This window comes from Serinus canaria, chromosome 2, assembly GCF_022539315.1.
Source record: "Serinus canaria isolate serCan28SL12 chromosome 2, serCan2020, whole genome shotgun sequence".
NCBI classification, from domain to species: Eukaryota; Metazoa; Chordata; class Aves; order Passeriformes; family Fringillidae; genus Serinus; species Serinus canaria.
In genome coordinates, this window is record NC_066315.1 from 142414333 (window position 1) to 142442154 (window position 27822).

The following is a 27822-nucleotide window of genomic DNA, read 5'->3' on the forward strand; positions in this document are numbered from 1 at the left end:
TAGAGACTCTGAACAGTCATGAGACACTGTGTGTGCCTGGACACAGACCTGAACTTGGAGCTCTAGCCTTGTGCTCTACTTAGAGCATCTTGCAATGACATTTTCAGAAACCCCAATAACACAAGATGGTACTAAAGCTGCTACATACGTGATATCAGATCAAAAGACTTCTTATCTTCAGCATTTGGCTTCACCTGGCAGGTCAATAAATTCAGTTTAGCTGGTTGCCTGTTGGACTAAAAAGAAAATTTATTTTATTTTTAAAATGTATTGATTTAGGATTATTTTCCCTTTCTGGGAGTGGGCATGTATGATATTACTTAAAGCTTGGACATGTACACATATCCACCCTCAAAAAACAGGAGACCAGTATCACTTGGTCTGATTTGGTCTCTCAAAGTGGACACATTGCTAAATCTTAACAAAATTAAAATCTTCATGGTCTCACTTTATCTGAAAGGGATGAAAAGGAAAACCTTAAATTTAAAATATGCTAATATTAATAGCTTTTAATTGAATTTCTTCAACAAGGGCAAAACTACAATGCACTTTTTCATTACAGCATGCCCATGTTCCAAGTTTCCTCCCATTTAAAATGAATCAAATAACCCTAAAACTTTAAAATGGAAGTGGAAAACTGAAGATCTGGAGTTTCAGAACTCAGGATAAATACCAATACCAATATTCTGTGGTGTAATTAAGTCTCTTAAGACATGATAATTAAATGTATCTTTGAGGAATTTGGGGTTTATACAGGCAGTAAGCTTTAGAAATTGAGGGCTGTCAGGGGAATTTGGGGCAAAGGTGGAAAAGAGGTAAGGAAATGGGAAAATCCCCCTTAACAAGAGCAACTCCTGCCCTTGTTTCCAACAAGTTTGTGTTACACTATAGCCCTGTTTTACAGTGTTACACAGTTTTAGCACTGCCTCCCCCATGATCACCTTGGTGCTAGCTCATGACTGAGCATTCCTAGGAAAATTCTTCAGATATATGCCTGATTCCAAGAACTCACTGTGAACAAAAATTCCCAGCATTCCAAACTTTTAATTGAAAGCACTCAAAATACTAAACACATTGACTCATCTGTCAGACTCTAACCTAATATCAAATACTTCCCATGTTCCCAAATTATGTGGCTCACATATATATAATGAAAATCCCTAAAGCAAATCCATCCAAAGTATTGAGAAGTATCTGTTCAATACATTTGCCATTTTCTCATTAAACTACTGATAAATTCATTTCATAAGCTACAGTTTCACAAAACCTCAACAGTCAGAAGCTGAAGTAACATCCTTTTTGCAATAGCATATTAGCAACAACAGATTCACCAGGAAAGGATAATGCTATTTATTGTTTTGATATAAAGGTATAAAAAAAACTTACCGTTGCATGTGAGATGGTAAGAATTCCATTTTTAACAGTGCACTTCCTTCTTTGCCATACTTTCCTTAACCTACATAAGAATATCATATCAATTTTAGCAAGTGGATGTGACTTCAAAACTCGTAAATATCATTATCATTTTGGACAATTAGCTTTAAAAAACAAACAGATGCAGTCAAAATTTACTAAACACTTCATCAAAAGAAACTTGGAGATTTGTGAAAAATCTTAATTATCTTTTAGAGAATTATAAAGACAATAGCTTTCTTTTAACTATGACTAATTTTTTATGCTTGCTTGTCATGCTTTTCATACTTGCTACATTAAGTTCAGTTCTGTGTTCAGGCTTGAACTTTGGAACTCGCAAGTACTTGTGGCAGGTGCATTAGGAGAATATGCCTGAAGCACCCACAGTAGAAAGCTGTTAAAATTAGAGCCTGAACAGAGCAGTAGATTTCACTATTATGTGCTATCAGAACATACCCATCACTCTTCTTTAAAAGATAACCTTTCTTCTCACTGCCATATTCCTTATTCCCCTGAAGCTGATGCATACTGTACCCTCCTTGCCTGCTCTGTGAATCCTGCAAAAGGGAAACACAACATTAACATTCTCCTGATGTGCATAGTAAACTTTCCTAACCTTTAGCCTATTTTCTTTTTCTTCTCTACAACATCACAAATTCACAAAGATTAAGAAAGGAAAACTCCTACTGCAGGTTTTACCTCCATAGGAGAGCTTGCTTTTACACCACGTGATCTGGAACTAGATGCATGTTCAAGATTTAATTAATACATTAGGCCTTTGATGCAAACATGCATCTCAAAACAAAGACACTTAGAATACAGATGTTTAATATTCCACAGTCTTATAAGCAAAAGGCTAAGATAAAATTTGAAAAAGAAAACAACAGAATATAGCATGCATCTATATATAGAAACCAAGAAAAATTATAATTTTTTTTCAAATAAAAAATATGTATAACTCATGAGTTTTAGTGAATGAAGTCAGCTGAAAAGTCAGCTGAAATAACTTTTGGCCTGATCTAGTGAAACAATTAAGTGAAATGGATTAACTTGTGGAGCAGATCAGAAAAAAAAATCCCCCCAATTCATTAAAACAGTGACTTACTCTCCTAGACTTCGATCACGAAAGGCAAAAGCAATAGAGGAAAGAGAAAGCAAATAATTTGAAACAAGAATTATTATTCATTTAAAAAAACATGTTCCTCGAACATAAATTTTATAGCCCCCATTGTTAAAATAATGTTTCCCCTTTCTAAAGACACTAATAGAGAGAAGGCAAGAACTATTTTTAGGCATACTGGTGTTTTGTCTCATCCACTAACAAAATACCATAACAAAATTCCAGGCAACCTGGCATATATGACATCAGCTTCACAAAACAACTAAGAGGACTGCAGGATCAAATTTTAATGCATCTTTCAATCTTTGTAATCTTTAAATTGCCTAAAATTATAGTTATAGTGTATCCTCCACAACAGGAGCTAATTCTGAATTTCCATTGAAGAAGATTAGGCCCAAAGTTAAAAGTTAACTTTTGCAAGTGTATGCAAAAAGCTGTGTTTAAGGGCACATGAATCTGTTTTTGACTATAACTGTGAAACAATAACCTGCAAAACATTTGACAACATCCCACCAAAAAAGAAAAAAAGAAAATTGAAAAGAATGGGAAGTTCAATTACTCCCTTCTCAATAACCTTTCCTCTCTAAAGCAGAGTTTCTTACTAGCACAACCAATATACATTGAAATTTACTCCCTCTTGATTTATCCAGAGCACTTACAATTGATTTGCATTTCGTAACAAGTTTGCCACAGAGTTTAGAGAAGTGCTTTGGTAAAACTGGCAGCTGTGGCTGGGAGCAGCAGAGAAGCTCCTGCAAGGTGGGTGCTGCCAGCAGTGCTCACACCACCACAATCAGCAGCTCGTCTGTTAAAAGCAAATTTCAAATCCCCATGGGAATTAGGGAATTAATCCTGCTGGTATTAGCATAGGAAAGAACATAATGAGATATAGTTCTTGTTGCAAGTAGTACATGAGATGGAGATTTGGGGAAATAAAATGTAAAGAAATAATTGAAGAAATAGACACAAAACATGATTCCAAAAATTACCTATATTCAACTTAATGCTGTTAAGTTACTTTTGCAGCAATAATTCATAGACAAAAATAGGGAAGAGAAGCCCTGTATTAAAGGCTCAGTTTCTTTTAAAATTGAAGCTTCTTAGGATATGAGCATTTTGCAACATACAAGATCAGGTGCTTTACACAATTAAAAGCACACTAGTATTCACTAAAATACTTTTTCCAAAAGCCATAAACCATAATAATTTTCCAAAATTTGATAATTCTTGCACAAGGTAAGAGAATCTGCCCCAGCTTGACATGAGGACAGCACAACAGTGGCCACAAGAGACACTGCCTGTGACAGGGCCAGTGTCAATGGTACTTCCTGCAGTGCAGCACAGCACTGGCACTGCTGCCCAGCCCAGGATTCAAACATGCTCAAGATGTGCTTCTCCAGGAGCCAGGTAATTGCAGTGATTACAGTAATACTTTTCTCACTGATGAAAGGACAGGTATGCCACAAAAATGTGCAAGATCATTACAGATGCCCATAATGTTAAATAAACACCTTGAACAAGTGCAACAGTAGAACAGGAGCTGCATATGAGACCTCAAGAATGTCAGGATGTCTCACTCCTCTCACAGCAGCTCTAAAGAGGTTAAAAGTGGCAGAATATACAATTTGGACAGGAATCACTAGTTTCAATTTCCTTCTCTCCATCAAAAAACCTGTTTACTATCAACAACTAGGGACTCCATTTGATTATTTCAAACTGCTTCCCTGCCAAAGCAATGTTTGGTAAGAATACTTCTGATTTTTTACAAATCCACTGGAGAAAATCCCATTCATTTAATGTTTTTCAATAATTCCATTAATCCATCAATTTTCCATCAATGAGATTACAGTGCACTAATATAAGTGGGGAAATGTATACTTAATCATAATCCATCGAGCCATCTGTCACAATAATAAAGCCCAGCTTTATGTACTTGAAGATTTGGACACACACAGTGATGGAGGCTGACTGCTGAAAACTCAGGCCACATCAGGCTTTGCTGTCTCTTAACCAAGGAGTAATGAATGCTGATATGCTGCTTCAGGAGTAAACACTGAATACCTAGGTAACACATTATTTTACCAAGCTCCTCAATTTCTGCCAGCATCATTACACTCTGACTCATGTCATGGAGCAGAATCTCATGACTGAAAGTCCTCATGTTGATTTTGAGACAAACTTGAACACCAATGTGATCAAATGGTTATTTTATCAAAAAAAACCAGATTCTTTCATTACAGCATTTCTCTGTCTTTCTCCTGTGATTTGCCTGGATATCTGAGAATCACAATACTGCTCCTTATTCTTCTAAGACACAACTTCAATTCTCTTCAAAACAAAGACTTTATTTTTTACATTCATAGCTTTATATACATATATTATACATACATACACACACAGAGTTTTTCAAGAGTCCTAGAATTTGTCCAAACTGTAATTACAATCAGAACAGTTGCACAGTTTATTTTGATGATGCCTGTAAAGGTTCTTGATTTCAACATGTATTCAAGTTTCAAAATTTGATTTCACATTTAAATTTACTTATATATTTACTTATTTACTTAAAAATTTACTTATATATTTACTTATTTACTTAAAATTTACTTATATATTTTAGATGAGGTTTTTTTTTAACTATATATATTTTTTACTACACATCCAGGAAATAGGTAACCAAAAATCCAAACATTATATTTCACTTGTTACTCTGCCTCATAATAATCTATGAGCAATTTCGAAACTTGACTTATATGGACTGTACCATATGCAGCCATGAATGCACAATACATTTCTGAAAAACATCCACCCATTTGTCCTACTTTATTTCCAAGAACTGGCTGATTGTCAAGAAGCATGAACTCAACAACATATGCAGAATCCAGGAGGAGAGCAGGAGATGTTTTCCTTTGCTTCCCAAATCAGCTCGTAGAAGAAAAGATACATGAGAGAGGAGCAAGTCTTGCTGTTCTGTGTGCTGGGAACCAATTCCCAGTGAAGAATGAGCAGGAATTCTGTTCAGAGTGATTTAGATAATAGGGAGATGACAAATGTAATGCTTGTATGGAAAGCCCTGTAAGTGTTATGGAAGAGATCTGGTAAGTCCATGTGCACATTGGAGATGGAAGGGAAAAAAATACCAAACTGAGAATCAGGAAAGACTGCAAAGTATGAGCTAAGGGAAAACTGAGCACTAGAAAGAGCTGACAGCTTTTACAGTGAATTGGGGTCCACTGGGCACATAAATGGGGTGCTCTGTCAAAGGGATTGGGATCTATTCAAAGGTACTCCTGTCAGCATTTGTGCCATGAAAGAAATTCTAAAAAACCTGTAGAATGCATTGTAAGGCTGTGTTGTCCTTCAGAATAGTGGAATTAGAGATGCAGGAAGAGAAACAGCCTTCTGGCCAAGGTTTGCTATATGATGTGCACCTATGTTATGTAAGCATATGTAAGCAAGCATTCAAAAGAAAAAAAACCAGCACTGTAAGAAATTATTCATCCATCATTCCTTAGTAACTGGGATTCCATATTAGTTAATTTACTAACTTCAAGCCACACATCTACACACAGTGGCCATGATCACAATGGGCTATCTATAGAATAATGTGACAGCTCATGAAAATATTTGCACCTGTCTTGTTTTTCAAAAGTTTCAAAAGAATTCCAGGAAATTAAAGATTTTTTAACTTCACAGCACAGAAGGAAGATTAATGAAAACTGCTTTGAAGAGTATATTTATTATTACATACACTGGAAAATCAGGGCAGCTTTGGAACAGGGAGGTTGTGTACAAAAAAATTCCTGGAGTTTCCTGGAAGAATCAGCAAGTAAATGATGACTGATGCAGTGTACCTGGACTTTCAATGGGCACTTAATTCTTCCTTATGAAAGGGACAGAATTACACTGCCACAGGACAGGAGGAAAAGTCCTCAGGTGACCTAACAGCTTAAAAGCATGAAACAGCCAGAGGAGTTTCACAGAAAGCTGTGCCAGCACATATGGTGTCTAACACAAACAATATGGAAAAGGGTGAACAGTAAACTGTCAAATTTTGTTAGATGCTATTAAATTATTCAGGATACCCAAAAAAGGCTCACTGAAGAATTTCTCAGGAACTCAAAAATAGTGAGTAGCTTGACAAAAAATGACAGGTGAAGATCAGCATAAAAAAATGCCAAGTGATGCAGAGGGGAAGAATAAGATCTGTGAGCTCACTGTGAAGATTCAGAAACAGGATGATATGGTTATAGCATTACAGATGACCAAACTTGCACACCTCCTCTGGCCAAAAAGCAAGTAAATGTAAGGTTTTATATGGAAAAATGAATAAAAAATAAAGAACAAAAAAGTATCTAGTGAGGATATAATAAATTCACAAAACACTCAGATCCTGAAAAGGGTTAGCAGATCTAAAAGTTCAAAACAAATAAAAGCAGAAAGATTTTTCCAAACAACATGCAGCCATGGTGGGAAAGGCACAGCTGTAACATAAGCTGATGATTTACACTTCTTCAAAAAGCAGCTGCAACAAATTCAATGACTTCCAGGCCAGTCAAGCTACTAATAGAAGGGTATTCTAGGGAATATTCTTTGTAGATAAAATGGAAACAGAAAATGAATGTAAAAGCATTGTTTGTTGATATGTAATTGAGCATTGTAAATATTAGTTTTGCCATGATGTCAAAAGTCCAACTCTTTTGAACCAATAACTGCACAAATTTAATATTAATTAAACCAATTTCTGAATATAAAAGTCACAAATTTAGATCATCTCCAAGAATAACATGCCTAAATTATTTACCTCCTTCTGATCAAGCTGCAGAGAAGATTTTATCAAATCTCTAAGAGCTGTAAGTTGTTTCTTTTCTTCATCTTGTGTCTGCTTTATCTATAGAAAGAGATTGCCATTATATGCTTGCTGGATGCAACTTTAATTTTAACGTTTTATGCATTTTAATATACCATTTTAGATGTTCTGAACAACTAGCTCAATTATTTCGTGTTTTTGTAATAGCTGAGTTTATGTACCAGTCCATTCTTATATCTTCACCCTCTACGCATTTACTGCTTGAAAAGCAAATTAAAATGAATGTATAACTTGACATGCACTGTTTATTCTGTTATATTGTCATGGCTCACTATAGCTAATGCAACTAAATTATCCTCTGAAATATTAAAAGAAGTCAAATAAATTTGACAAATTACTTAAGGAATGAAAATGCAGTTTAATTTAGCAACAAATTAAATTAGCAAATGGGATTACTGTAATTCTGATTATGGAGTACAAAAACACTTGTGTGACAAGTGATCTTTGATTCCATGTTATTGCTTTTCTTCAATAAACACCACAATTAATTCATTTTAAAACTCTGGTGCTATCATTAAGTAGTTTGGTTCTAAAAAGTGAAAATGGTACTAAAATTAATGTTAATAATATAAGCTGATTCCAATATTCACACTTAAAAGTAGTTTTATCTTAATATATGATTGAATTAATAGTAGAATGAAAGCTACTTTTCCTAATAGCTCTAAAAATTGCATATGAAGTTTAACAGACAAGAGGTCTTTTCTTCACCTAGCTAAGTTCAGTTTCAAGTAACACACTTTTCATTTATAAGATGTAAATTAAATATACATCCTCGCAGTTATATTTAAAAGGTACTTATATAAGCAAAATATTTTAATTTGCAGATATAAATTTAATTTTAAGTAAACTTACATTATATAAGTCAGCAGCCAACTTTTCAATATATTGTTTAAGTTTATCAGCTGTTTTCAAGCCATCTTGGAAGAAACTAGAACAAAAAATACCTTTGATTTATCAGGAGTGTATAGAGTTCACAACACAAAGTAGATAGTCTTGTGTAGAAAAATAACAAAAACAATAAAACATATCCAGCTTCTTCCATGTTCAAAACTGAATAAAATAATTAAACAGGTAAAAACCCCAACAAAAAAACTCTTCCTAGTAGTTTAGAGTATCTCAACAGTGGAGATACACCACTGTGACTTTAATAAATATCAAATTAGAGAGAATATAGACAACATGTTTCTCCTACAGTAATTTCCAAAATCTTTTTTCTGTATTTAACTCCTGTGTGTTTGACTTTGTGGTTCTAATGATGACAAGGTTGTATCTCACCAGTTTCACCTTAAGGAAATCCAAAGAAATTACTGGCTTTCACAGTGGTTTTAAAATTTACACCAAGACTAAAAACTATTAACTGGAATAAACACAATATTTATAACAATGCATTCTAGATCTATGCCTCAGGAAATAAAACTAATTTTTGCATGCAACATGCAGGGTTCTCCTTCGGCCTCTTTCTCCATCACTGCCATCCCCCCAAACTCACTCACACACTCTCTCCTGGAAGTCTACAGCCTCAGAAGAGGAAGATTCAGACACCTGGCACAACACATGAAAAAAGCCCTGATACATTCAAACAAAAGGAAACAAAGACTTGTGCAAAAAAAGAAAATATTAACTAAAGATTAAAGCATTGCAGCACTTACTTGCATTGTGCATGGTAATATTTAATAAGGTTCTGCAGAAGGTCCACACCTTTTTTTGTCTTGATTTCATTAACCTTAATAAGATACTGCATAGAGAATGGACAACATGTTGACAATCATGTATCACAAACTTCAACAGTTTTCAAACAATAAAACATCATTTTGTCAATGAATTAAACTCTGTGTTTAACTTGGATGCTGAGCCATAAAGCACAAGTCCACCACTGCTAAACTAACTTTAAAACAGGTAACAGTTTATCTGGCCACTCCATAAAATTTAAACATCCCAAAACATAATGCAAATTCAAGAAAAAAGTTTCACTTTTACAATTTTCTAAAGATTTCCCTTTTTTAATGCTACTGTAGTCATTACTGAAATATTCTGACACTACAAACACTGTGCAATTTAAATAATCTCCACTAAAATGTAATAAAAATAGCTATTAATATAAAAATCAGCTTTATGGAACTAAATGTATCACTATCACGTATCACTTTATTAGAAATTTTTGAAGGCTTCAGAAAGTATATTGGAAGAAAGATATCAAAATATTGCTAAACCATAAACCTGATAAAATAAGAAATATTTCCACACTGTATTTTCAGCCCAAGAACCTTCCCACAGTAACCTAAAAACAAGGAAAAGGAATAAAACAAAAAGAAGCCAAGTTTTGAACAAGAGTTGCTAAAATAATTATCTTTATATTGCTGCACTGTGTGACATTAAAATAATTTCCTCCCTCCACCCCCATTAGGCGACAAAATATTTCACCACCTTCAAGAAAGACCCACAAAGTCTGTTAATAATAAGTTCTGGTGTTGCAATTAAAAACTGAACTTTGTTTCTTACTTCACACATCTGCAGCTGAAAGAGCCTCCTCTCCTTCTCCATCTCCTCGGCTATCTCAGCTCCCGTTATCTCCGTTCGTATCATCCCGTGCTGCTTCGCATGCTCTCTTTTCTCCTTCTCAATCTTTGTACTGAAATTTTATTTAGAAAACATTTTAGAGAATCCCTTCTGCTAAAATGTGCTCTGGCATTATTTAGGGAAAAAGTAATAATTAAGAAGTATCAAAGAAGACATTCTGAAGATTAGCTCCTCTACCAAATCCTGTATATTTTGAGTCTCCAGAAGCTACTGAGCCATGAAACTGCCGTTCTTTTAACTGTATTCTCTAGACCGTATGTTACTTGGGAAAAAATATAATAAATAATAATAATAATTAATAATAATAACAATAACAATAATAATTCATTTTAAGAATCCCAATACTACAAAAAACAAAGTGAAGTAGGAGACAAATACTTACAATTTGGTTTCATAATCTTTCCAGGCTTTGTCAAAAGGCTTTTTGAGGTCCTTAGGAAACAGAAAATTGTCTTAGAACATTTTTGAACTCGGTATTTATCAAGTAATAAATAGGAACAAAAATACTGTTTTCTTCAAAACTTTTCAGAAAGCAGTTGGAAAAAAAAAACTGGGTTTGAATCTTGTAAAGTATTGCTTTCCTGAGCACACTAAAACAGCAATTTACAATGAAATTTTCAGTATTTCATTGCAGTCATGTCAATTTTGTTCTTTGTACTAAATACAAATTATTAATAAATGCCAACATAGGAAATACTCTCATGAGCGAAAGAAAAACAGTCATTAGACAGATGAACATGAAACAAAAATTTAGTTTGCAACACTTACCCCTTTAACACCTTTTAAGTCTCCTTTTAAGAGAGAATCCAAAGTGAAAATAACATTGTGGCTTAAACCCTGGAGCTAAAAACAGAAACATTATATTCAAAAGGATTTATTATGATCTTATCAAAGTACTGCCAACAATTCTTTGAACTTCACTAATCAAGTTGCAACCACCTCACACTTCTAAATTCATAGCAAATTCAAGTCTGGGAAGAATTAATAAACATTTACTTGCATGAGCCATAGAAACATCACAATTAACATTTACTTAAACAAGGTGACATAAACCCAGAATTTTAGAAATAGTATGTAAGCAAAGTTCTGAAAGCACTTCAAGGCAATATTCATCCTCTTGAAGCAAAGATTTGGGTATAAATTTGGCTACAGCCTCCTGAGTAAGAAGGACCTGCTGTGCCACAGGCAGGGAGCACACAGAGCACGTGTTAATTCAACCATGAACAGAAGGAACAAACAGGGGCACCAACTCTCTGAATATTCCCCCCTTTCTGGGAACACTGTTCTTTCCTTGTCCATTGTGTATATCTGACAACCCCTTATACTCTCATGAGTTTAAATTTCACCCCACTGAGTTCATGCCTGTTTGATTATGGACAAGAACATCAAAACAACCACTCAGGGTCCCCAGATCTAGTGTTCCACTCAAACTCCTCATATATTCTAAAGACACTGTAGCCTTTTTTCATTTTTCCAGGTGTATCCATTAAAGATAACCAACTCAAACCCTTAGTATGTCAGCTATAGAAAAAACCCAAAGTTAAATAGCAGTGTGTAACTCCAATACAGTAAGGATTTGCAATCATTTATTACATCATTGAAGACTTGATAAAACGGTAAAAAAAGTAGCCCAAATGAACTGGAAAAAATCTGATAAAGCAAAACGGTCTCACATACAGAACAAAAAAAAAAAAAAAAAAAAAAAAGGAAAAAAACCCTTAACACGTGGAAGCACATATGAAAATTTAGTGAGGGATGTGAACAAAAGATAATTTGCCTGCAAAGATTAGCTAAGGACATTTACAGAAAAGAGAGGTAGAGAAAAACAGGCTTTAAACACTTGTAAAAAGGCAAGAATCATGCAAACTTTCAAAAGGAATAATCTGCAACTGCTACAAATGTTCTGCCAAAACCTCATCTAAATCACTGTAAAGATATTGGCACACTCAGTTTCATCAACAAAGGTCTTTATACACCTTTTAAATGTACTATTATAATGATTTACTGCATAAAGAATGAAACCTGAAATGGCCAAGGAGGTAGAAATAAAAAAACCAGAGAAACTGATTCTGGTGGGACACTCAGAGTTTGCTGAAAACAGAGACCAGGGTTGGCAATGGCCAATCCCAATGTTTTACCTTTACAAAATCTTACTGAAGGGTCACTGTATGTCCTTCTTATAAGATAATCTTAATAACAATGATTGAACAACTTAACAATTATATTCATTGACTTTATGTTTCAGACATTAAATATAATGATTACATCAATAGTTAGTAGTAAAAACTGCACAGCATCTTATTCAGCCTTGTTACATTGATTAATGAACATGCTTTTATTCTTCCCTTATATGCTGAGCAATCATTTCAAAATTATGCTTTCCAAAAGTTGTGTATGTAATAAAAGTTGCTGGTTTTACTTCATAGTAAGTGACTATCACTCTAAAGTAGTCACTCCATAATTGATGAAGAAGAAAGTAAGTTATTTTCTACCTTCCTTGTCATGAAATATCCATAACATCACAATTCATATGAAAATTTTAATGAATCATAATTAAAGTTCAAAGATAGAACAAAAAGGATCCAAATTTGTGAAGCATTTTTTTCATTGTCTACTGTGTAGCTCCAGTCCTTATTCATCTTTATGTCTTTGAAGACCATTCATTATTTTATTGTACCTTTATTTAATAAGACATCAACAATCTGTTCTAGGTAAAAAAAGAAACAAAAAAAAAAACCACCCTAAACCTATTATCCTGCCATTCATCTTACTAACTCCTGCAATTTTTCCAATCAATTTTATCAACATAAGGCTCAGCACCTACTTTGGGGCTTTAGCAGTGACATAACTGAGTCCTTCTCTCAACTGCTTTTTCAATGGACCTCAACTTCTATTTTGATATAAACATCTTTTTTTCTTTCAGTGCAATCTTATTAAGTAGAATGATGCTTAAAAACAACAAAGCAGAATTTTAAATCTCAGAGAGAAAAAATAAGAAAAATAAATGGTAAATTTTAAAATGCTGAGGCAATTGTAAAATAAGTTTGTTGTCCATTTGCTAAATGAAGTAAATTAGTGAACACCCTATTTTGAATCGTGCTAACAAGAATTTGGGTAGATAATGCTTCATAATCTAGCTGAAATAATATAATGTTGCTTTGAGTAAGAGTGGCTTCTTAAATTAAAAGTGTTTTTTCCACTCGAACAGCACTACTTTAAATAAATAAATAAACTGTGACCAAACCTTTGATAGTTGAAATAAGTAAAAACTTTCTGTGGATGTCCTGCTAGGAATGACAAAGTCCAGAAAGCTTCCAAAAAACTTGAGTTTTAGTCCCAAACTGTCCTTAAACTGCACTTTAATTCACATGTTAAATTTTAATTAAAGGTCAAATTAATTCAGAGTGACAGAAGTCTCTACAGAGGAAAGCACAAGACTCAGTTTTGGGCAACTGTCAAAGCCAGGGAGCTTTGCTACAGTGACCTCTGGTGTGATCTACAGCAGTTATGGCTGTGCTGGGGACTATAGCAAGACAAGTCTGTAGCATCACTTATACTTCACACACCAAAAAAGCTTGGAAATTCACCCAAATATAAGAAAAATATAAAACTGAAGCTATGACTTTCTGAATATAACAGTTACAGTTACATTTACAAAGCCCATGAAAAATGTGGCTTCATTATTTTCAGTGTTCAAAGATATTTGCTAAGACTGCAGTTTTATTATGGAGCTTTCAGAAATAAAAGGCCTAAGGCAAACTTTAACTGAGACAAACCTTTAAAGCACCTTCAAAAACCTGGCATGGATGCTTCATATATTAAAGGGAGAGTGGACTGTTAACACCACTTAAACATGCTCAAATTGTTAGTTTTTTTCCAAAAAGTGAATGTTTCTCCTTTTGTGGTAAAACAAAAAAGCCATAACTAATGATATTGTATTTTTAACAGGAAAGACTTCAAGTTAAGGGATGATTTAAAATTAAGCTCCATGAGGTATATATCACCATCAATCACTTGTGAATGATGACTCAAAGGGTGTCTCAACATTTATATTTACCTTCTTAACTGCCAATTAAGAATCAAACACAGTGTGTCATAACACCCTTTAGAGATCCTCTCTGAAGAAACTGTAGGTTTTGTTTTGGACAAAAACTGAAGGCATCTTAAAAGTTATTCTTAGTCATCATGATCATGCATGCAGTTCTTGTATCATACTTTATTTTGAAACAAGTTAAAATCTAAGAAAGTTCAAAACTCCTCACCAGGTTCTTCAACAGTGTTGATAATTCTTTAGTAAGTGTGGAAAATTTTACAAAAGCTGTGCCAAGATCTGGATTATCCCGACTTAAAAAATTACTTCCAAATTTATCTAGTACTTGTGCATAGTTTTCTTCATTTTGAACATGATCTGCAAAGAAAAATCAAAAGTCAGGTTTTTTGTAGCCAGTCAATTACAATTTTAAGCTTACTGCAACTTAACAACAAACTAATAAACAGTACTTTGAGAAAAGCCACAAGTCAACACATTTACTGAAAATTAAAAGAATTTTAAAATTAAAAAGAACTACTTGGCAATAGACACAGATATACTTTTTAAATCAGCAAGCTGCAATTTGTAATACAGAGATGAAGAAAGGTCTGTAGCTATTAACAGAGTAATAAGATCAATATATAAATTATATAAATATAATCTTATCTTTTTATATATAAATTATATATAAACAAGACACGACTGTTTTGTAAATAGCTTGGGAATTTTTAGCTGCCCACTACAGGAACTTTCATGCATACATGAACTTTTCTTTTGAAATGTTGGACATTTCAAAAAAGAACAAAATTATCAGATAAAAAAGTCAAAAGTATCAGATATAAATGTAAGGAGACAAAGTCTGAATCTGACTAAGCTCAAAAGAAGAAGCATCTTACAAAGGTTCCCTTTTTGCCAGCTTTGTATACTGAGCTATCCCAGATAACAGAATGTGTATTGGTGCACAGCCAAAGACTCATTCCAGTGTATTTAACAGCGACTGAACATACACAGAGGTTAGAATCAAGAGAATGCAGTTGAAGCCAGTGAAAGTGAGAAAAATCCTTCACTCAAGAATGAATTAGAAATTGTTGTATCTGAAATGTCTTTCCTGCTTCTATTTAGTTTATTTTCTAGCATGTGTTCATAATTTTTGTTACTTCTATTTCAGTATCTTTAAATAGAAAATTTACCTCCACAGCCATTTGGGAAAGGCTTTATCACCTTTATATCTCTTAGAGGACATTAATTAGTATTAATTAAATCAATATTTCACTTTAATGAATTGCCTAGGCTTACCATGTGGGCTTTTTTCTGCAAACCACAAACACAAAACCACAAAGCTACAGCACAAGTTCTGTGCAATGAAAGGGAGGAAGGGAAAGAGAGAACAGTTGCCAGGAGGTAACATGTTTCCCCCCACCCCCCAAAATCTCCAAGTTATTGGTTTGGTTTTTTTTAATTCAAGTTATGATATTGCCTGAGAGCATCTGAATTAAAAGTTATGACTCAGAAGAAAAGGAAAAAAAAGATGCAGGTTTCAAACAATTTCTCATTAATAATGTCTCGTGAATAATGTCTTACAAGGCACAAATCTATTTGTACTTTAATAAACAGCTGGTGAAGAGGTAAACAGTTAACTCTTCTAAGGTATTGCAGATAATCAAACAACAGTGCACCAAAGCTCCAACAAAAAAATGTCAAAACCTGTTAAAAAAAAGGACAATCCTTATTTACCAATACCAAGCCCCAAAGCTCACACACCACAGCAATCACATTCCAGAAATCAGACATTAATATTGAGGTTTTCAAGAGGCCAAATATTTAATCATATGTTAATAGAGAGTTGCAATTCAAGCCATATGTTTTTAAGAAAACTGTTCCAAAAGCATACAGTTTTAATCAAATAGCTTAGCACTGAACTCAAGGAAACCACAACATTACAATAAAATATGCATTTTGTTTTGATGTAAAAGCTTTTGCACAAATATACACAGAGGACTTCATCTATGAAGGAGCTTCAGCTCAAGTCCTAACTGAGTAAAGCTCAAGCATAGCATATCCAGCTGTGCCGAAGGAAAAGGAAGGATAATGGAAGGTCAGAAAGAGCCCTGCTAGATCATGGAATCCCTGTCCTTGCTTGTGAAACACTTTTTCCACCACAGTATTTCCCAGCATTTTGATTTTAAGCACTGTGTTGCTTCATAGAGCATTTTAAAAAATGATTTCATAGAGACAGTGAAAAAGAGCTGAAGAAGTTTGTTTCCTTTATCTGTAGAAACGCAAAAGAAATTCCCGGTCAGAAAGAGGAAGCAGGAAGCAGATCATTGTCCTAGAACAATATAGAGGAAATTCTCAAGAATCCCAGACTACAAATCACCTAAATCTGGAAATTAAGTTGTGATGGTGAAGTAAAAGGAAGACTCCTGTATTTACTTCTGTAATTGCCACACAAAGGCACACAAAATGCAAGTATTCTGGAAGAAGAAGAAATTTTCAATTTCTACAGAAGTATCAGTGTAAATCTTGCAAAAGGAGATTAAATATTTTCTGTTTAAGAGGTAAGACAATTCCCTACTCAACCATAAATGCACACAGCTGAAAAATTAAATCGGCAATGTAGCCTACACTAAAATATGGAATGTGAAACCTGGCATGCTTAGAGCAAAGAGATTCTTTAATCTCACCATAGGAGCCTCATGCACTCAGAAATACTTCCTAATGTCCTAATAGAATTTCCTTTGCATACAGAAAGCTCTAATAGGCAGGACAATATTTACTCTTTTAAATACAAGTCCTCATACAAGACTTTACTAACCCTAAGAACGACACTAAATCACTGACAGCAGTACATACAGGGAATAAGTTTTGTCTTCCAGAACTGAATCATGTCTTTCCAACACTGTAAGCAATGCTCAGCACTGTGATGAAAATAGAACAGCCACCCCGGCCAGACATCCTGCTCCTTCAGCAGCTCCCTGAAGCGTGCCAGAATCATGGAATACTGAGGAAGGCTCTGCACTAACAGACACAGCTCCCTTCAAAGGGATCTCACTCATCATTCCCTTCCCAGTGGGAGCTGGCAAGGCCACCAGCACGTGAGCCCATGCTGAGAATGCCACCAGAGTGTGGCAGACGTTAAGATGGTGCAAAGCAGCACACCTGGACACAGCAGTGGCACTTTCTGAGCTGAAAGCTGTGCATCTCCTCCACAACCCACACCTTCATCTCTGGGCAGCATTCAGCACTGAATTTACATTTGGTTTGAGAAAACCCTCACAGCTCCCAGTGCACAATAATGCTGTGGTATCCCTTATGTCTGAGCTCTAACATGTATTTTGAGGAAATGTTAAGTGTTAAGAGGAAATAACAGGAATGCCTCTGGACATGCAGATCCAAGCAACTCCGGGAGGAGCGGCAGCCCCAGCAGCTCTGCAGCAGCCATTGCTGCACAGCAGCACTTCCAGAAGCAGGGAGCACAGAGCTCTGAAGGACTCCCAGGGCTCAATCCCACCTTGCACTACATTCCCAGACAGTCACCTGCAGCTGTCCATGCCTAAAGTGATCCTGTGGGAAACTTTTCCCAGGATGAACAGAAAATACTTAAATGAGATTCCCAGAATTTGAACTCTTTCACTAGAAAAGAGTGAAATGAATTCACAGCATTCATTAGATACTATGCTTATTTCCCACTCCAAAATTATCAGAATTTTAGCATTTGCCTCTGAGCCTAGAGAGGTTTCTGTCTACTTGTGCATATTAAGTAAGTGTACAGAAGTACAAATACTGTGGAGAGAGGTTAAAGCACAGCCTTTATATGCTGGACCTACAAAACACATTGCTGAAATTAAAGGCCTAAAATATGCTTCCTCTACAACAGTTTTGTTCAGATATATTACCCTGCAAACACTGAAGAACACAAGCACAAAAAAATTAAATCATTTACAGAAGAAAAACAGTACTTTTGTCATTGATTATGCCCAAAGAAACCTGAAGAATGTCTAAATTAATAAGAATTAATTCTGCATTTGTGGTTAACAAAAAAAAAAAATCAGAGTTTTGATCAACTTTAAATTATTTTTAAGCTTCTTCTAAAACAGCTTTGTTCCATGGATAGTGAGAGGAAAAATAACCAAGGTCAGAGCCAACATGCATTTATGAATGAAAGATGACTCAGAAAGGCTTTAGAAAAGCAAGAAAGTTGGCAAGGTTAAAAAGGATGGCAGAAATTATTTGAAATAAAAAAACCCCACCCTTTCTCATTTCATTCTTCACAAAGCTGAAATATAATGAAAAAAATAATAGGAAAATAAAATATTTGACCACCATACAAATGTCTGAGCTTGATAACAATAACACCTTCTGGAATGAGATTGTTCAAGGGAAAAGTAATAAAAGCCTCTTTCCATATTTCAGAGCAAGAAACATCTCACTGAGTCTGTAAGGTTCTCTAGATCATTACAGTAAAAGAGCACTGAGAGATAAGCCAGCTCAGAAAAGTAAATTACTTCTTTTTGCATCTCTGTTCATCACTGACATGCTTGAAGAAGCTCTCATGGAAGAATTTGCTTTCTCCTCTGCTTGAGAGAATTTATACCAAATCTAACAGTTGAAGAAACACAGCATGCAATATCAAAATATTGCAATATTTGGCTTAAACCCTTAATATTGTGTGCAGTTCCTGTCCCTGTTGCCCAAAACTCACTCCTCCTCTTCTCTATTTTAGAAAAGGAAGTCTAAGCTGCCATTTTCGACAAAGTGAGGATGATTAAATGTGATGGTTTCTGAAAAAAAAAAAAAAAATCCCTCAAAACCCCCTAGAGCTGCTGAGTTCAGAAGAGAGATACTGTGAGTAATAACAGAAACAATTCAAACCTATTTCAAGTGACAGAATGGTCCACAGAACAAAGTTTGGATTCGTCGACCAAAAACTCCTCTGGCTCTACTCTAGCAAGTTTTGGCACTTCAAAGTCTCTGACAAACTTTCATACCCAAAACATGCAAAGCTCCCTCAATTTCATATCAGATGAGTCATTTTGATGGATTTGAGGCCAATGCCAATTAGAGACATGGGCAGGGACACTCTCCTCCTCAGGTGACTTGAGATCTGAAGAACATGAACATGCACTGGGAAACTTCACACAGGAGAATTTAACTAGATTGATGCAAGACTGTGTATGATAAAGATTTACATTAATTCAAATTCCTTGGACAAAATAAGTTGCAGAAGTCCATTAAGAAGTATCAAACATCACAATAGAATTTCTGACTCAAGGTAATTCCTGGCCTTCATGTCAGCGTGAGCTGAGAAAGTGCTAAACAAAGTGCTTAAAATACACTCCATCTTTGAATCATTTCTCTTCCTCAAGCATCTGCTGCTGAACACTGTGGGAGACCATGTGGATTGCTGATCCATCTCAGTACCTTTGGTCTTGTATGGATTTTATGTTTTTATTTCTCCATTGTGTAAACTCTTTTGATTATATTTGGGAGTTATCCCTGGGAAATAATGAAAAAAGCGATTGAAAAATCTACAGCAAAAATTATTGTGCCATCTACTGCGCACAATCCAATTCCATTCAATCCAAATCTTACAGGAAAGGAAGCCAGAACAGATTCTCCATGAAGTTCAGCACCCCTGCCATAAGAAGGGCTCCTAGTTACAGACACAATCAATCATGCCAGAAGACATCAAGCCAGACAAGGAGCAAGTGGTGAGAAGGAGGTGTCTGTTTGTATGTCTCACTGGATTCCATAAACAGTCCTTTCCCATAGAACCCTTGCAGAAGTGAAAACAGGGGATGTTTCTAAGGGTTTTCTTTGCTCCTGTGTTGGTATGTTTTCATTTCCACAGGAGTAGCTCTAACTGTAAATATGACAAATGGGTGAGGGAAATACAGGAAGAACAGAAAGTATTTGGGTGATGTTAAAGCTCTTTGTAACAGACCAGAGACCCTTGTGGTTGATAGTTCAGCACTGGAGAGGAACAAACCAACACACCACAAGGTTCAGCCCTCCTGAAGAATTCTGTATGAGATACTGCATTGTGTCACTGTCACTGGTCAAATGTTACTCAAGGGGGAAAAAACCCACAAAAAAACCCCAAAAAACAATAAGAGCAGCAACAAAAAAACCAACCAAAAAACCCCAAAAACAAACAAAAAAACCACCCCAAAAGACCCCAACCAAACCAACCAATAAAACAACCCAAACACCAAGAAAACACCTCAACCCAAACAAAACAAAACAATCCCACAAAAAAACTCCCTGAAAAACCAAACCAGAAAGAACAAAAGAAACAAACAAACAAACAAAAAAACCCCAAATAAACAACAACAAAAAAAAGCAAAGAAACAAACAAAAAAACCCAACCCAACAACCCCAAACTACTACAACCCCCCCAAAAACAAACTAGCTATGGCTTTTGGTAGAGTATGAATTAGATTACTGAACTGAAAAAAGAATTTCTATTGTCCCTGAGTAACTCTTTCTCCACCGGTTCAGCTGGAGTTCTCAAAGGAGACTTTGAAGCAAAGGAGTACTAAAAAACCTTCTCCTACTTTAGTAAATTAAATACAGTAACAAACAAATTTGTAAAAAAATTTCCAATTCTGGGTTCTCAAAATGTAGTTAGAGGCTTTCTTTTGAAATGTAAAAATAGCCACATAATACTTTCTTGAACTGATAAACCCCAATTCTTTTTATAGCTGTTTCTGGAATGCTTTACTTAAATATCAACGAAATCCATTTTCATCACTGGAGCACAAGAAAATAGCTGGTTCAGCAATTTTCCTTGTACAAGGAGACAAAATGAGCTTGAGTTTTGATTCACTTCACATTTATTTTTATAAGGTTTTACATGTGTAACACATTTTTGGTCTTGGCTTTACTAATCCCAGTTTATCAGTCTCTACATGAACTGCCTCCTGCACACAGCTTTTCATTGTAAGAGCCTATGACAGCAGCATTCTGAAGAGGGAGCCAGAGGATTATGTATAAAGCTTTGGCTTTCTTGAGCCAAAAGAATTCCTACTAACTTGTACCTTTGTAAAAAAATTTAAAATGTAAAAAAAAAAAAAAAAAAATTAAAAACAAGCTACCCATCTTGCTCCTTTTTAAGTGCAGAGCACCCAACAAAAACCATTAACCCAACTTCTATTGCTTTTATTCAATGCAACTAATTCATCATATAGTACTGCCTTACTTACAGGCCTTAACAACAATATTATTTTTATCACAAGAGTCAAATGATAGTTATTTATATTGTAGTTTCAAACCAGGCAGAAGCAACTTTAATGTTTTCTACACGTTTCATCAGTTTTGAAACTTAATTTTCAAAACTCTGTTTAAGTAAGTACTCTCAAATAGAAAAGCTTATTAGAGCATCTGAATAGTTCTAAAAGCATAAAGCTAAATACACTTGCACCAAATACTATTCTGACTTTACATCACGCTTCACAGTCCATTGGGAAACATTTATCAAAAACTGAAATTACAGCTAATCAAAGCATGGTACTAGCAAACCAACATTAGCGATTGGCAAATGAGAATAGTTAAGAATCTACAAGATATTAAAAATCCCAGACACTTCTATAAACTCAGAAACTAAGAGCACTCACAAGTACTCTGTATATGGAAAATATTTGCTAAACTGATCATTATTATTGTTAGGAAACTGGAACTGGGATTTTCTAAAATCAAGTATTTACAGCCAGAAGATTATTGGCAAGTGCACAGCCCTGTTATCCTATCTGCCTTTGGCACAGTTTTTAGAACATGAGAGAAGAGGTAGAAGCATTAGAGTTGTAGCATTTTTAAAATCAAATTTGTATATTGTTGTGCTTAATCACCATTTGTTACTGTACTCAAACTGATTTTCAATTCATATTCTAACCAAATAAAGTCCCATCAAAGTAACTACTATAGTCCCAGTAAAACACCAACAGTGTCTTCAAGCAAGAAAAATAATTATATTTAGTATATTTATATACTATTTTAGGTAAGAAGGGAAATATATAATTTTGATTTTTAGGTAAGAAGAGAAACACATCATTTAGGGAGAGCACATGTTGACAAAACAAAACCAGATACTTCTTTTTATTTATTTACTTTTTAATTTTTAAGCAAGTTCTAAATCTTATTTCATTTATAAAAATTCTAAAAATTCAGTCGAGAACACTTTTTTGTCACTCTACTAGTTTAAGGTAAATACTTAAAATATTATGACAGCAAGAACATCTACCCGTTGGATTCTTCTAGAGGCCATTGAGAAGGAATATGAGGGTAAAAGAACTGGAGAGCACATTAATCTGATGTATAATCAGATTAAAGAAAGAAAATTTGGAAGTCCAAACACTCCTAAACAGGTAAGCATTTCTTATGCTATACATTTCAACAGGATGAATTACAAGACATCTCAAACTTGAAATTAAATGCTTTGGCTTTTGTGTAAAACTGAAAGCAATGTCTTACCTTGCCCCGAACTATATATTGCTTTCACAGATTTCTTCACCTTCTGTAGTGCAGTTCTGTCTTGATCCAATGCCTACAATAGCAAGAAGTAAGTGACCTTTAAATATTTACTTCTTTGATTGCCAGAATATATTTTAACACCCAAAAAGAAACCCATAAAACAAGTAGTTTTACAGGCTGGAAAAAGCTGCAGGTACAACTGATTCAGCCTGTGGGAAGGTCTTGGGTCATTCAACCCCTTCAGGATGAATTAAAGAATTGAACTGAAAATGCTCTGACAACAGAGTAGAACAGTACTGACAGCATTAGAAGAAAAACACCATTTTAGCTTTGCAAAGGACAAAGCATTTATTCAATTGCATTATATTTTGGAAAAAAATCCAAAAAAAGAATAGCAGATGCTTCTGCACTAGCCCTTCAGTTTCTACTACAACTAAATTGCTTGTTAACATCTGTGGTTCTCCCACAGTAATAGAGTTTATAGACACAGAATACAACACTACCCCTTGCACCAAATTCTACAACCTAACTCTAGAAGTACAGCAGATGAAAAGCAGTAAATCAAAATAAAGGCATAATACCTGATTTTGTGCAACATAATGTGACCGAAGGACTAATAATAATAATATTCAAATATGCATTTTCAAGACTACAACTTTAAGAATTTCAAATTTCCTGCAATAGTTCCAAAATCCAGTATAAAACATTATTGAGTAATGATGAATTGAGGATTAGATTTCCAATCATACACAGAAATGTTTAAATAGTTTGCTATATTTTTTCCCCATTTAGATCACAGGCAATTTCCCATCACCTAGGTAATGTTAGATTGGTGTTTGCAGCATGGCAAACAGAATGGCAGGGTTTGCCATATTATATTCACTTCCTAATCACTGGAGATTGGAGAACCTGCACTCAGAACCACTGTCAGAACAGCAGCACAACTGAGCATGGGGCCTGGTAGAGACCACACCATTCACACTGCAGAGACCCTTGCACAGCCCTGTTATCCAAAAAGTTAAACACTGGAGCTCCTGGGGGTCTGAAGCCTGGCAGAACAAGGCACAATGTCAGCTACTCCTACTTCCTCACAGAGGGACATCACCAGCAACACTGAGTGAAAATGCCCCATAAGCAGAGCTTTCACTGCCACATCTGAGATGGTTTTGACAGTAAAAGCCTTAGAAAACCACATAGCACCTTCCAACACCTGAAAAAATGGGGTCTGCAAGACATCTGGAGAGGGAGTTTTTACAAGGGCATAGAGTGTTAGGAGAATGGTGTATGACTTGAAACAGAGTAGGCTGAAATTAGATAGTAGGTAGAGATTCTTTACTGCGAGGGTCGTGAGGGACTGGCACAGATTACCCAGAGAAGTTGTGGATACTCCATTCCTAGAAGTGTTCAAGGCCAGGCTGGATGAGGCTTTGAGCAACCTTGTCTACTGGAAGGTGACCCTGCCCATGGCAGGGGGTGTAGGAACTAGATGATATTTAGTTTTCCTTCCAACCCAAGCCATTCTATGATTCTACTGAATTGAAGAATATTCCACTGGGCATTAAGAAGCTCCAGAAAACCACATCAGGAGCTCCAGGTCAACTACAGTGTTTAAGCACTAGGGACAGGTAAACCTGAGGGCTCTGCTCTTCAGTAAGTTCCAAACACTGAGTGTTCGTTCCTCTGTGTGAACACTTCCAGTAGGAATCCATACAGAGAGAAACCAATTAATATATAATAGTTCTGTTTTGAGTTGCCCAATTTTAACCATGAAAAATGTTATAGCTGAAGAATACATGATAATCTGTAGCAAAATAAAATGGAATGTTTCTGTACCTTAACTGGAAACAACCATTTTCTCCAATCATACAATCACTCCTGTGGCAGCTAAAACTAGAACGCTTGGAACCACAAAAGCTGTAAAAATGCCTTCTGAGGCTATTTATCTCTATTTTTCTTCCATTTACAGCAGAACAATGGATTAAAACATTAAGAACTGCAAACATCATTACTTCTTTTGCTCCCCACTGAAATAGTGGGTTTGATTTGACTTACATCTTGCCAGGAAAAGTTACCATTTTTAAATGTAATAAAATATTGGGAACTCAGTGTTCCTTTCCAAGACAGTGCACAGCAAGTGTTTCTCTTTGATTCCTCTGCAAATGCTGTCAAAAGCTTTTGCTCCTGCCTGCCTGCTACGTCAGGCAGTTGCTATCATACGTTTCTACTGAAGTTCTCTCCATCTTCAATGACCAGGAAAAAATAATGACTCACTTGTCTACTGAGAGTTTGAACATAGGATAAGAATTTGAAACCAATATCTTGAAAGAAATACAATGGTTAACATTGATGAGATTGAGAGATAAAACTTTGCACTAAGGTCTAGTATTGAAGCAAATTGGACACTCAGGAGAAAGAAAATACAAAATCCAGAGGAAACTTTTTCCTGAAGTTATTAATCTAAAAGACTATGACAGGCAGACTAGAAAAATTTTCTAAATTGGATTTGCTATTGAATTAGATGCAATCACTAATGTGAGAGCAGGAGGAAAGGGAGCATTCATTATTTTAAAAGAGGAATCACTGAGTAAAGCAATATAGAAAGACGACATCCACAGCCTGAAGGAGCCAGTGATCTAAGTGAAAATGACATCACAGGCCAATTTTGTATTTTTATATTTGCAAGTACAATTTTTACATGAACTACTTCTTCATAGTCCAAAACTATAAATAAAACACACTTACATACCAAGTACACAAAAACCTGTTATCTAGGGTTGCTTAGGCACTTTTGGGTGTTGAGGGTTTTTGGTTGTTTATTTTTGTTTTATTTATTTTATATAACTGGAGACAGATTATTTCCAAATATATTACATTGCTCTTAGATGTCTTTTCCTTATAATTTTTAGCTGCACTCTGCTGCAAAGTAATTAAGTTGCACTCAATGCTCAATTGAATTATTATTCCAGAGTAATACTACCTTCTCAGCATCTTAGACAGGAACAGCCTTGCTTTCCCTAGTTAGGTGAAAATAAGCTTTTGGAGCATCCATTAATTTTCATTTTGAGTATTTAGAATACTAAACACTTTAACTGCCTATAGATAATCATAGAAGACACAAAATCTGATCTTCCATTAAAAGTGGCATACATTTATATAATAGGAAATTGCAGCATCTTAGAGAGCCAAGGGGTTTCTGTGACAATCTCTGGGTATTCAGTGGCACTCCTTCCTACCTACTGAACTCTTCCTTACCACCACCCACTCCTGACAAATGCATCTTGCTTCATTTCCATGAAACCATCTTGCCAGAGGCCTTTTTAAGTTCTGCAGAAGAACATTTTCTCACCCTCTCATGCATTTTGGAAAGATGAATCATTTAAAGGTACCTGCACCCCAGATTCACTACCTTATTAGCTGAACAAAGCTTTATTCTTGAAAATGTCTGTCCTGGAGAGTTGCTCAAAATCTTGCAAAATCAGTTTCCACCAAAAAAAAAAAAAAAAAAAAGGGGGGGGGGAATTGAGAAAGAACACAAAACAACCACCATATTTAATCTGCTTAAATCAATTGAAGCAAGGAAAGCTCCTTCCTCTTCATTCTCAGCAGATTCTCTGGTTGAGGTTTCAGGTTGCTGCATTCACTTATATTGAAGCTTATGCTCAAGAAGAAAATCTCCTATCATTCAACATCAGCTCTTTTAACCAATCAGTGTGGAATTCCCAACATAGTTACCCCAGATATACTTTCTCCTTTCTGCTCTAATATGGCTATTTTGAACCCAGCCTGCCATTTCAAGCCACCATCCTGGTTAAATCTGCCCTCTCGAAGAAAGCAGTGTCTTGGCTCTTCTCCAGAGCACTCCTGCTGGCTATACCATGACCCAGCTCAGGAGCTGCTGTGCTGCCAACAGCCCCGTGAAAGCTCCTATTTAGCTCACCTTCCATCAGTGCAGTACACACTGATAGACATTTGTACTTAGCTACCATTTCACATTCAGAGAAGGCACCTCCTCCCTTCTAAGAGGTACAGTACATTCACAGGTAGATATTCATAGCAGTGAGTGGAAAACTTGTCCACCTGAGGATATAAAACCAAACTAATTTTGGGCTGGAGACAAGGTGAGCTCCCCCAATGGATCATTCATTGATGGAGATCACTGGGCAGCAGCACGGGCACTTCCAGCCTGCCACAGCACACAGATCAGGGCCAGGTCAGGAGAGATATATGCTGACATTCCCTAACCCACACCAACCCTCTCTGCTATACATTTTCCTCTTCTCTTCACACTGACAGATACTGCTTTGCCTCTCCTCAATCCCCAAGAGCCTGATCTCTTCTCAGTGGAAGGTATTTCTATTTTGGGACCATGCTCTGATTTAAAAGTCTCTAAATTTTAAACCAGAAATTTACTACAGTACAGTGTGGAAAACAGTAGATTCTGGTTTGCCATCTATCTCTGAGGTAGTAAAAACTGCCAGGTTCACATGTAGATAAACCACTAATTGTTTCTTTAAAACCTTGTCTTTTTATTCAGTATAGATAGGTATATATTTATGGGTATGTGTGTGCATAAATACATTTTAGAGTGTGTTAGCAAATGTCCCTGTTCATGACAGGGAGGTTGGAACTAGATGAACTTTAAGGTCCCTGGCAACCTAAACCATTCTGTGATTCTACAGATGTGTTTGTACACAAAAGTCTACATAATATAAACCATACTTATGAATATTTGAGGTGCTTATTGCTAATACACATGAAAATCATGGTTTAAAAAGCACATAAACCTTTATTTCCATATTAACACAAATCTACTGTCCAGAAACTAATCACAAAAGTGTTTGCACACATATTAAATTTAGCTTTTCTAGAAATCAACACCAACCCAGAGGCACACATTTGCACAAAGGATGCTACTGCTCATTGATCCCAATAGAGTACTAAAACATCAAATACATTTTGTGTACCTCTCAAACCCTTGCAATTTGAAGAGGAGTATAAAACCCCACTAATTTCTGTTTCAGCCTAACAATAACAAAAGAAAAAAGTGGCTCAAGACACCAACTATCACATTAATATTTCAGTAGATATTATGGAATATTATTAATCCCCAGGTAGATTATTATCTGAAGGAGATGCATTTTCCAACTGGAACAAACCACCCATGCTTGTATCAGAGGAAGCTCAGGTATTCACACCATTTGTAGGAGATTTGCCTTAAAAGATTCCATATCCTACCACTACCAGAACCCATCCACAAGAATAATAAACCAGAGAATAAATATTTTTAACCATTACAATATTTTGCACAAGACAAACTCATGACAAAACCTTGAAGGCAATTATAGC

General features: G+C 35.4%; 1 protein-coding gene across 3 annotated transcripts in view; it reads right to left on the reverse strand.

Annotated features, from left to right (window-relative positions):
- The window catches only part of ASAP1 (ArfGAP with SH3 domain, ankyrin repeat and PH domain 1), a 141394-nt gene that overhangs the window by 44266 nt on the left and 69306 nt on the right, over window positions 1–27822 (reverse strand). For all 3 annotated transcript variants that reach the window (XM_018913929.3, XM_018913918.3, XM_050970805.1), the window contains 11 exons: window positions 22477–22549; window positions 14240–14385; window positions 10746–10820; window positions 10360–10409; window positions 9900–10029; window positions 9050–9135; window positions 8253–8328; window positions 7335–7421; window positions 1870–1970; window positions 1387–1456; window positions 149–236 (listed from right to left, as the gene is read on the reverse strand). In XM_018913929.3, the coding sequence (XP_018769474.1) occupies window positions 149–236; window positions 1387–1456; window positions 1870–1970; window positions 7335–7421; window positions 8253–8328; window positions 9050–9135; window positions 9900–10029; window positions 10360–10409; window positions 10746–10820; window positions 14240–14385; window positions 22477–22549 (982 nt within the window). The remainder of the gene's footprint in view (window positions 1–148; window positions 237–1386; window positions 1457–1869; window positions 1971–7334; window positions 7422–8252; window positions 8329–9049; window positions 9136–9899; window positions 10030–10359; window positions 10410–10745; window positions 10821–14239; window positions 14386–22476; window positions 22550–27822) is intronic.